The sequence below is a fragment of the Hyla sarda genome, chromosome 6 (assembly GCF_029499605.1).
Source record: "Hyla sarda isolate aHylSar1 chromosome 6, aHylSar1.hap1, whole genome shotgun sequence".
Lineage (NCBI taxonomy): Eukaryota > Metazoa > Chordata > Amphibia > Anura > Hylidae > Hyla > Hyla sarda.
Window position 1 is genome coordinate 154,280,424 of NC_079194.1, and position 12,224 is coordinate 154,292,647.

Here is a 12,224-nt window from a genome sequence, read left to right on the forward strand (position 1 = left end):
CGGTCTGAATTGAATGATCTCAGAAGGAATCCCGGTGGAAATTTCCACAGATGTACAGGTATGCCCTGGGTGCTTAAAGGGTTAAACCATGCTGTAAAGCTCTCTTTTTGATGTTGGATGATATGTCCACATTTCATGCGGCATAAATGTAAAAAACAATAAGTTAATATTATTATTAGATATTTTTTATTTTTTTTGTATAGATATATGGTACTCTTTTTAATTTTTTTTACCTAATGATTAAGGGTGGGATATGGGAGGGGGAGGAGAGAGGAGGGATTATTCAAATTAGTAATAAGAATAGATGTATAGGGGGGTTAAACATTTTGTAATATTGTTAATATGTGAAGAAAATGAAAGTGTAATTTTATGAAGAATGTATAACTACTGTAATTGAAATGTAGCAATAAAGATAAATTTAAATGGAAAATAAAAATATAGGTGTGGCGTCCAATTATGGGGTACTGCGTGAAGGGTGTTCGGATATATTTATGATGCCAGGGCACTGTTAACCTACACGGTCCGAGGTTGGGACAGCTTCTCCTGGGCCAGGTGCGGGATAATAAATATACCGATGCCAGGTTACGGATAACTGTCTTTACTGAGGCAGGAGTAGATGTTACAATCTTCACAGCGCAGATTAGGGTGGGTTCACACCACGATTTTGCTATACGGTTTAAGCATATGGTTTCATAAAAATAAACGTAGGCCACCGTACAGAAAACCATGCCCATAGATTTCCCATTCAAAATCGTATGCACCATAATGTATATGGTCATCTCCGTTTTTAAAACCATAAGGTTTTTAACTTTTTTTTTCCAGACAGAAAACCGTGGCCTACCACTGTTTTTGGTCCGGGTGAAAAACCGTATTAAACCGTATAAATTTTTTGGGAGTCAATGGGAACCGTACAGAACCGTATGTGTGTACGGTTCCATCCGGTATTCACCATATGGTTTTTTACTTTGCACCGTTTTTTTTCTTGGAATTTCAATCTAACAAATGAAACTTTATTCATAATGGAGTGAAAAGTTTAAAAAGTTTACGTTTTTTTTCTTAAAAAACGGATGCAACCGGACATCATTTTTCAAACCGTATATGGTTTTCAACCGTATACAGATAAAAATTTGTACACACATTTTGATACAGTTTAGTCAGGTTTTGAGGAATCCGTTTTTTATTAAAAACCTGATACGTGAACTGTATTGCAAAAACGTGGTGTGAACTAAGCCTTAGAGTGGAGAAGATGCAAGGAGCCCAGTAGACTTGCTGTGACTTGAAGTATTTTACACTGAACTGACTTTACTTGTTGCAGGTACGGGACTTTAGACTTAAATGGGCACTGTCAGATACAAAAACTTTTGATATGTTGTAAAGCATGCAAAACCAAACAGGTTTTGCAATTGCTTTCATTAGAAAATTTTCAGTATTTCATACTATAAAAAGGCAGTCATCACCTATGTCATGGACCCACTTCCTTGATTGACAGCTGTGAGCGCAGGAGTCACAGCTGGAGGAAAAATCTTCCCACTGTCAGCTTGTGTCCCACTACTGTCAATGAGGACAAGCTGGGAGTTGTAGTTTTGCTAATGCTAGGCGAGATGTGAGCAGACAGCGTACTGAGGGAGGGGGCGGAGATCTGCACAGTGAGGCCACACCCCCTCCCTTTGAGAGGAATTCAGACTAGTGAGCTAAATTAAAAGTGTAATAAAAAAAATAAATAAAGATGCTAGACACCTATGTACATAGTCAGGATTAGGAACTGAGTGATATATTAAAAATATATTTTTTTTTGTTGGATCTGAAGGGTACACTTTAATTCTGAGGCCTCCCACGCTGACTAAGGTTCTGATAGTGTCCAATAAATGCTACATTGCCAGTGTATGAACTAGCACTGCGTGGCCCGTCGACTCACCGGCTCTTATGCTTACAATTAGGAATTTCGGACTCCTCCTGGGCAGGGAACACTTGCAGAATGGTGTGGCCGCTTGCTTGAAGATTTCTTTAGGCTTCCCTTCAATCCCCTCACACTTCTGCTGTCTCTTCTCCACACTGCAGCTCACACTGAGCTCGGCACTAGGCTCAACAAACTCCTAAACTGTATAACTCCTCCCCCTACACTTTTTATGGCCTAGTTAGGGGGCTTCCCATTAGGCCAGGGTCCCATGGGTACTCTTCATCATGCCTCCTAACAAATATCCTTTACATTTCTTAAAGGTACAGTGCAAAACAATATGAATGAACAGACAAAGACTACAATGAATATCAGAGCATCACCTGAGCAGTGGAGCCTAGCGCAGGAATGTGAAGCAATGTTTACCTGATAGGACGCACTCCAGTACTGGGACACCACATAGACTTTAACTCAGGATCATTATATTTGTAAAGTTACTGAACGGGATATATGGCTCTCAAACAGCTGGTAAGTGTTTACTTCCTTGCTGCTGCAGCCCCCAAAGAGCACAAATTTTTCTTCCTCAAACATGGTTCACAGTTGGAATTTTATAGACATAGGGGCAGATTTATCAAAACCTGTCCAGAAGAAAAGTTGCTGAGTTGCCCATAGCAACCAATCAGATCGCTTCTTTCATTTTTGAAAAGGTCTGCAAAATGAAGGAAGCAATCTGATTGGTTGCTATGGGCAACTCAGCAACTTTTCCTCTGGACAGGTTTTGATAAATCTCCCCCATAGTGAAAAAATGTATTAACGTATTTACACTTAGACCTTGTTGTTAATTGTGCCAAAAAGTTGCTGCAATTTTGACTCTAAATATTATGAAATAATAATTAAAATAAGTAAATATTCCAAAAGAATACTCAATTGTGCCTCCTATACCATTTTCTCATATTGACAGTAGGAATAGTTTTGCACCCCTGAAATTTTTCAAGAAAATGAAGTATTTCTCACAGAAAAGCATTGCAGTAACACATGTTTTGCTATACACATGTTTATTCCCTTTGTGTGTATTGGAACTGAACCAAAAAAAGTCAGGAAAAAAAGCAAATTGGACATAATGTCACTCCAAACTCCAAAAATGGGCTGGACAAAATTATTGGCACCCTTAACTTAATATTTGGTTGCACACCCTTTGGAAAAAATAACTGAAATCATGGGCCACTTTCTGCAAACTGCTCCAGGTCTCTCTTATTGGAAGGGTACCTTTTCCCAACAGCAATTTTAAGATCTCTCCACAGGTGTTCAATGGGATTTAGATCTGGACTCATTGCTGGCCACTTCAGCACTTTGTTGCCATCCATTTCTGGATGCTTTTTGACGTATGTTTGGGGTCATTGTCCTGCTGGAAGACCCAAGATCTCGGACACACACCCAGCTTTCTGACACTGGGCTGTACAATGCGACCCAAAATCCATTGGTAATCCTCAGATTTCATGATGCCTTGCACACATTCAAGGCACCCAGTGCCAGAGGCATCAAACAACCCCAAAACATAATTGATCCTCCACCATATTTCACTGTAGGTACTGTGTTCTTTTCTTTGTAGGCCTCATTCTGTTTTCAGTAAACAGCAGAATCATGTGCTTTACCAAAAAGCTCTATCTTGGTCTCATCTGTCCACAAGACGTTTTCCCAGAAGGATTTTGGCTTACTCAAGTTCATTTTGGCAAAATGTAGTCTTGCTTTTTTATGTCTCTGTGTCAGCAGTGGGTTACTCCTGGGTCTCCTGCCATAGCGTTCCATTTCATTTAAATGTTTACGGATAGTTTGCACTGACACTGCTCCCTGAGCCTGCAGGACAGCTTGAATATCTTTGGAACTTGTTTGGGGCTGCTTATCCACCATCCAGACTATCCTGCGTTGACACCTTTCATCAATTTTTCTCTTCCGTCCACACCCAGGGAGATTAGCTATAGTGCCAAACTTCTTGATAATGTTGCGCACTGTGGACAAAGGCAAATCTAGATCTCTGGAGATGGACTTGTAACCTTGAGATTGTTGATATTTTTCCACAATTGTGGTTCTCAAGTCGACTGTTCTCTTCTGCTCTTTCTGTTGTCCATGCTTAGTGTGGCACCTACAGACACACAATGCAAAGACTAAGTGAACTTCTCTCCTTTTTATATGCTTTCAGGTGTGATTTTTATATTGCCCACACCTGTTACTTGCCGCAGGTGAGTTTAAAGGAGCATCACATGCTTGAAACAATCTTACTTTTTCCACCATTTTGAAAGGGTGCCAATAATTTTGTCCAGCCCATTTTTGGGGTTTAGTGTGACATTATGTTCAATTAGCTTTTTTCCCCTCCTTTTTTGGTTTAGTTACAATACACACAAAGGGAATAAACATGGGTATAGCAAAACATGTATTACTGCAATCCTTTTCTGTGCGAAATACTTCATTTTCTAGAAACATTTCAGGGGTGCCAACATTTATGGCCATGACTGTATGTCAGACAAGTCTCAGATTGGTCCAAGGTTGAGCCACTGGAAAATCTGAAGCATCTCTAGACTGTTAGTATTACATAGGATTAGTAGTAAATCTGCCCCACATTTTTACAGCTCAGGAAGTCTGGAGATAGATTTTGGTAGGGGCATGGGATTAGGCATGGAACATTTTATACCTTTGGTAAATGAAGCAAACAGTCTGGTTTCCCCTCGAGCCAGTTCTGTGAGACAATACCATGTTAAATATACTATAACTGGTGTCCAAACTGCCAACACAATGTACCTAGACAGAGAAAAGGAAATGCAATTACAATAATCCAACATATGGGAGCAAAAATCCTGTGCCAGGTAGCCACTGCAATGTGACAAAAATAATAAATAGTAATAATCATGTTGACACTGGCATGGTTGCAGGGCATGGCTTTACACATAATGGTTTTAACATATTAACACTGTGGTGCACACCAGAGAAACCAGAGGAAGGTAACAAAGTTACTACCTAGTTATTTAAAGGGGTTGTATGAGACACATGGTCTGCCTAGCTCCACCCAATTAGTCAGGCATGAAGCTCTGCCCAGCTATAAATGTGTAATGACCAACTGAGCTTCCACTGCACTGCTGTAAAGTTCAATGCAGCTGAATTCTGATTTTAATGTACAAGTGTGGGAGCTCTACGTAAAATATAAGAGACCTAAACCGAGGATACTGTGTTGCACATACCCATGTGCCAAATATATACTGATTAAAAAATGGAAAAATAGCAGTCCTACTAGGCTAGGAAGAAAATTTAGAATAAGGCAAAAGAAAGAAAGGATGTGTCTGATAATAAGATATAAAATATAATTACATTTATTGAATAATACTGTGAGGTCTGGGGCAGGGCCCTTGCCACAGACAGATTACTAAAACAGAATGGTAAAAGTTAGTTATATACATTTAAAACATGATGTTAAAATAGTATTGCACTTAAAAGGTGGGACAATGGTGGGGGTTTATAGTCCAATGTTTGTAATAGGATAATTCCAATAAACAGTTTTTGCAGCGCTGGAGGCTCGCAGTTACGAGCCCACTGAGTATACTTGTATGCGCAATAGCCCTAAAGATCTATCCTCTATACCCCGACGGCAGGGGGACAAAGACCTCACCAAAGACCTCCAGCACTGCCATACACTACAAACTAACATTACCTTTTTTCAGCGACCTACGCAATAACCATCTGTACCGGACATCTTCACCTCTCCTACACCTTCTCCGTGCTGCTGGGGCTGAGAGGCATCAATCCGGATCACCGTTACGCGCTGCAATGCGCATATGACTGCTTTCACCGGAGCCGGTAAGAAGCACTAAGTGCCTGACTTTGATCTATTTTTCCTCTTGTACCTTGTCCCCGTGCCGCCGGGGTCTAGAGGATAGATCTTTAGTGCTACTGTGCATACAAGTATACTCAGTGGGCTCGTAACTGCGAGCCTCCATATCCTATAACATACATTGGACTATAAACCCCCACCACTGTCCCACCGTTTAAGTGCAATACTATTTTAACGCCATGTTTTAAATGTTTATAACTAACTTAAAAGAAAGAAGCAATCTGATTGGTGGTTGATTTGGGCAACTGCACCACTCTCTCTACACAGGTTTTGATACATCTCCCCCATGGCGCCTTTCATATTCTAGTCTGTGTTTCAATAACATAGAAAATGCTTTTATTCTCTAGTGCCAAGTGTCAAAGAGGAGTTCCTATGTTTCTGAAGTGATGAGGGTTAAAACGCCTCCTCGATCCCCCTCCTGTCCCTGCTTAATTCACTGTTAGGCTAAGTCTCCACTTGGTTTTTTGCACTGCATTTCTTAGGGATTAAAAAACGCCTGAAAAATCGCCAGTGCAAGTGACGTCATCATGCGTTTTTTCTGGCGTTGTTTTCTGACGTTTTTTTCATTTGTGTGGAAATTGCACCTTGGCGTTTTTTTTTGGTACCCAAAATTTCTTGGGTACCGAAAAAAAAAAGGATGCAGCAGTGATGGAAATTTTTTATATTAAACGCAATGTATATATTTTATAACCCAATTTTTATTATTTTTTAATAAAGTGTGTGTTCCATGCTGGGAGTGATAGTACCTGTACTATAGACATATATCGTCCATAATATAGCAGAGAAGCGAGGGGTCTATACAACGCTCGCCTCTCTGCACTATACTCCAGCCACTGATGTCAACAGAAATTCATATTTCCCACCCAGTGCTGTGATTGGCCGGATGGTTGCAGCCAATCACAGCTCTGAGGAAAAGATGAATGAATGAGTGGCCGGCCCGGAGTATAGTGCAGAGCAGGGATGTGAGCGATGTATACAGTCGCTCCATCTCTGCCATAGACAGGACGATCACAGAGGGTGTCAGTAGTGACATCCACTGTGAGGTGTCCTTAAGCAGGCACTACTACTCCCAACATGGAGCACACTCTGCTCCATGCTGGGAGCTGTAGTACCTGTATTAATAGACAGATCGCAGCAAGTGTAACTTCTGACACCCGCTGCGATCTGTCCATTAATGCAGGTACTACAGCTCCCAGCATGAGGCAGAGTGTGCTCCATGTTGGGAGTAGTATTACCTGCAGTTATGGAAAGATCACAGCGGGAATCACTTCTGACAGCCGCTGTGATCCTCCTGTATAATGTATAGAAGCGGCCGCTCTCCTATGGTCCCCTGCACGGCCGTATATATACACATGTTCCTATTTCTCACAGAGAGCTGTGATTGGCTGGAACCATCTGGCCAATCACAGCCCTGTGGGAAATATGAATAAGTGTAAATATACGTCAGGGCAGGGGACCATAGAAGAGCGGCCGCCGCATCTATATATTATATGGAAAGATCGCAGCGGGCGATCTGTCTATTAGTACAGGTAGTACTACTCCCATCATGGAACAGTGTGTTCCATGCTGGGAGTAGTAGTGCTAACTAAAAAGAATTTTTTTAAATAAAGCAAAAAAGTGAAAAACACACACACAATACATTTTTATAATTGTCGGCTACATTTGTATTTCCCCGCACACATAAATTGATCCCTGTTTAAAAAGTAATAGTTTTTTTTCAATAATATACATTTCGTTAGATACAATTTTTTCCTTCACTACTGTATATTTTTGACAAAGAAATGTTAATGGTACCCTACGAAATTTTATTAAAAACAGCTATCTACATCACTTTTTTGGATCGCTAAAATCCAAAAAAGATTAAAAACCGCCTGCAAAAACGCCAAAGTTAAAATCCACATAGCGTTTTTCTTGGCATTTTCTCACTCCCATAGACTTCTATTGGAGCAAAACACCACGATTTTGACCAAAAACGCCGGTTTAAGGGAACTACAGCGTTTTTTTCAAAACGCCAAAGAGCGGAAAAAAACGCAGAAAAAGTGAAAAAAAGCCAAAAGGATAAAAAAAAAAGCCAAAATGAAAAAACGCAAAGTGGAATTTGAAAATTTGCGATTTCTCATTGACTTACAGCTAACATCTGGCCGCAGCGTTTTCTGACCAAAAAAACGCCATGCGGCAGAATTGGCGCTTTTCTTTGCGTTTTGCAAAAAAAGCAAAAAAAAAAAAAAACGAGTGGAGACTTAGCCTTAGGGCTCAGGTTCCAGCTGACAGTAAATTAAGGAAAAGGGATGGGAGGGGGAGTGAGGAGGTGTTCTAGCCCATAGCACCTTTTACTGTTTTTGTTGTTTGTTTTTTTTCCTTTTTCATATTTCTTTTGCATCACTATTTTGGGTTTCAAAAACATTTATTTTTTTTTTGTCTACAAAGCGGTGTGTGGACTTTTAATGAGATGAGCTAATGTTTTTTCATTAGTATCATTTTGGGTTAAATTGGTGTGTGGTCTGTATTGATTTATGAAGTATAGGATATACCCTAAAGGGATATTGCTATAACTTATAGAGAATACTTTGCATCGTTCACAGGCTCAGAGTAATGCATTCTACATTTAAGAATGAAAATGGCAAGATTTTATGATTGCTTTATTATATAGATTGGAATATTCGAAAACAATTACCACCAAAAGTTATTAAAATATATTTAAGAAAAAACAACAACTTGATTTAAACACAGTCATGTTCTGAGGACACATTGGGCCTCATTTACTAAGAGTGTCGGGTTTTTACTAGTGGGAAATGTTTCAGACTTGTAGGATTCCTCTCTATTTACTATTGGGAACATTTTCTGAGCAGCTTTTCTAGGTGGATATTTCCAGCCATTTATCCACAGGATTTTCTGTGAATTCAATAGTAAATCGGTCTGTTTGTGAAACCACACCCCATTAGGACAGACCACGCCCCCTTTCAGCTTTTCACAGTGCAATGTCGGGTTTGTCGGATTTTCCAGGCGCACACATGTCTCAGACACTCTGCGACAAAATAACCAGACAAAAACTGGTCGGTTTCAGCTTAGTAAATGAGACCCATTACCTTTTAACCCCTTAATGACCACAGATGTAAATGTACGTCCTGGTTTGGCAGTACTTCGCGCACCAGGAGGTACATTTACGTCCTGTGTATGACCGCAAGCATCGGAGTGGTGCTCGCATCATACACAGCAGGTTCCAGGTGCTATCAGCAGCCGGGGATCCGCCGGTAATGGCCGACATCCGCAATCGTGTGGATGTCTACCATTAACCCCTCAGATGCCGTGATCAGTACAGATCACGGCATCTGCGGCAATGCGCATGTTAAAACAGATGATCGGATCGCCTGCAGCGCTGCCGCGGTGATCCGATCATCTGTAATGGCGGACGGAGGCCCCCTCACCTGCCTCCGTCCGTTTCCCGGCGTCTCCTGCTCTGGTCTGAGATTGAGCAGACCAGAGCAGAAGATAGACGATAATACTGAGCAGTGCTGTGCCCTATGCATAGCACTGAACAGTATTAGCAATCAAATGAGGGACATAAAAAGTGTAAAAAAAAATTTGGAAAATTTAAAAATAAAAAGTAAAAAAAAAAGTTAAAAATCCCCTCCCCCAATAAAATGAAAATTATCAGTTTTTTCCCATCTTATCCCCAAAAAGCGTAATTTTTTTTTAAATAAACATATTTGGCATCGCCGCGTGCATAAATGTCTGAACCATCAAAATATTATGTTAATGATCCCGTATGGTGAACGGCGTAAACGTAAAAAAAAAAAAAAAGTAAAAAAATTAAGCTTTTTTTGTCACATTTTATTCCCAAAAAATTTATAAAAAATTATCTAAAAGTTTTATATATGCAAATGGTGTATCAATAAAAAGTACAGATGACGGCGCAAACAATGGGCCCTCATACCACCCTATATACAGAAAAATGAAAAAGTTATATGTGGTCAAATTAGGGCGATTTTAGATTACTGATTTTGTACAAAAAATTTTAGATTTTTTTTAAGCGGTACAAAAATAGAAAAGTATCTAGCCATGGGTATCATTTTAATTGTATTGACCCACAGAATAAAGAACACATGTCATTTTTACTGTAAAGTGTATAGTGTGAAAACGAAACCCTCCAAAATGTGCAAAATTGTGGTTTTCATTTAAATTTCCTCCCTAAAAAAAAAATTTTGGGGGGTTCGCCGTACATTTTATGGTAAAATGAGAGGTTTCCTTACAATTGATCACGCAAAAAACAAGCCCTTAAATGGGTCTGTAGATGGAAATATAAAAGAGTTATGTATTTTAGTCGAGGAGGAAAAAACAAAAATGCAAAAATAAAATTGGCCTGGTCCTTAAAGAGGTATTCCAGGCAAAACCTTTTTTATATATATTTCAACTGGCTCCGGAAAGTTAAACAGATTTGTAAATTACTTCTATTAAAAAAATCTTAATCCTTCCAATAGTTATTAGCTTCTGAAGTTTTTTGTCTAACTGCTCAATGATGATGTCACGTCCCGGGAGCTGTGCATGATGGGAGAATATCCCCATAGGAACTGCACAGCTCCCGGGACATGAGTCATCAGAGAGCAGTTAGACAGAAAACAACAACTCAACTTCAGAAGCTAATAACTATTGGAAGGATTAAGATTTTTTAATAGAAGTAATTTACAAATCTGTTTAACTTTCCGGAGCCAGTTGATATATAAAAAAGTTTAGGCTTGGAATACCTTTTATGGTGAAAATGGGCTTGGTCCTTAAGGGGTTAATGCTAAGCAGCTGTCCCTCATGTGTGAGTGGCTGTTTATCAGTATTTTTCACAGGTACAATGTTTACTTTATAGCATTATACCCTGTCTTTACCTTGGTGGGACTTCTCATTTTATCAGTAAATAAAGCCTATATATTGATTTTAGATAAATATAGTCCCATTTTCTAATTTATTTTTTGGAACACATAACACATGTAAACGCAACCTGTAACCTTACCATGCTGTCTTTGAACACCATTCCACAAGGTCTGATTGGAAAAGTCGGATGGGTCTATCTACCGGCTGATGAACCCATTCATCATATTTTTCCCGCAAGTGACCAACCTGCCAGAGCAGAGGTTTTTGCCAGTCTACCAAGTCCTAGGATAGACAAAATGATAATTATAGGTCATTTTACATACACAAATTAGCACGTGTTTAATGCCTTAGAGAAACCTATACTTGACAGAAAAGATAGGGTTGCGCCCGTCTGCTGCATTGTAACACTAAGCCCACAAACTTATCACCCAGTAAACTGTAAGAATCCTTCCCATGACAATTACCTCGTGTCAGTGACCAACCCATTGTCCTTTGTGTTGTTGCCAAGTTTCAGTGTACTCATTTGTATCCACGACGGATACAATTACAGGCACATACTGTCATTCATTTCCTGCTGTCTTATGGCTGTTAGCAAAGTGACAGATGTTAACAACTTCACAGGACTAAAGCTAGGAACCGCCCATCCATTGTAAATAGAAATGTTTTCTGTCAGCTTAAAAAATATTGTGTCATTAAAAAAACTATAAAACTGCTGTAAACCAAACATGTATTTTTAGTTTTAGCAAGGCCTGAAATAAAACTGTGAATAAACACATAATAAGACAACTCGGCAATTGTGGTCTCAACTCATAGGCCAGGAAATCAATGAACAGCAGGTGGCAGGATACAAAGAAAGAGTAAAACAGTTTCCCACACCAACCAATCATATCACAGCTTTCATTTAACAACAGTAGAATCCAATTTTACAATGGTTGCTATGGGCTATGGTTTTTGTTTTAGGGTACGTTCACACATAATCTGCTGTAGATTTCAGAATATGGACTATAAATAAATACACTGGGTTATAGTGCCGGGGAACAGCATTAAAACACGGGATCACTTATATAAATTCAGTGGATTAAAAGTTCTCTTCTGTACGCAGTGGAGGATGGGTGCTGGCTTGCTGAGAGCTTTGCCTGCCCATCTGATGAATATTCTGATTTCTTCACTCTTCCAGCCTAGCGAGGTGAGAGTCTACGGTTGCCTGTGTTTTGCAACAAGAGCAGAGTGCTCACATGCCCGGGAGGCAAAACTTTTAATCCACTGAAGCAATTTATGTAAGTGACCCCTCATTTTGATGCTGTTCATCCACAATATAACCCAGTGTATTGAGTATAGTGCAGGTGAACAGCTTGTTAGATTCCCTTTAACCCCTTCATGACCTGGCACACGTTATCATAAAATGTATAACAATGCCATAAAAATTTTATATAATTTTTTGGGCGTTCACAATATGGTAAAACTGACATGCTAACTTCATTCTAACAACCATAAAGCCAAAGAAGACCCGGAAACAGAGGTAAGGCTCCAGGCTTTCCCAGCAACCAATCAGCATCTCGCAATTACATTGTGGAGGTGCCGATGGGTCCACAA

At 39.7% G+C, this 12,224-nt stretch overlaps 1 protein-coding gene across 1 annotated transcript in view; it reads right to left on the reverse strand.

The window, feature by feature from the left end:
- Positions 1 to 12,224, reverse strand: part of FA2H (fatty acid 2-hydroxylase) — a 112,241-nt gene that overhangs the window by 10,070 nt on the left and 89,947 nt on the right. Inside the window, exons 3-4 of the mRNA XM_056525602.1 lie at positions 10,771 to 10,913; positions 4,581 to 4,687 (exon numbers count right to left, since the gene is read on the reverse strand). Coding sequence (XP_056381577.1) covers positions 4,581 to 4,687; positions 10,771 to 10,913 — 250 coding nt within the window. The remainder of the gene's footprint in view (positions 1 to 4,580; positions 4,688 to 10,770; positions 10,914 to 12,224) is intronic.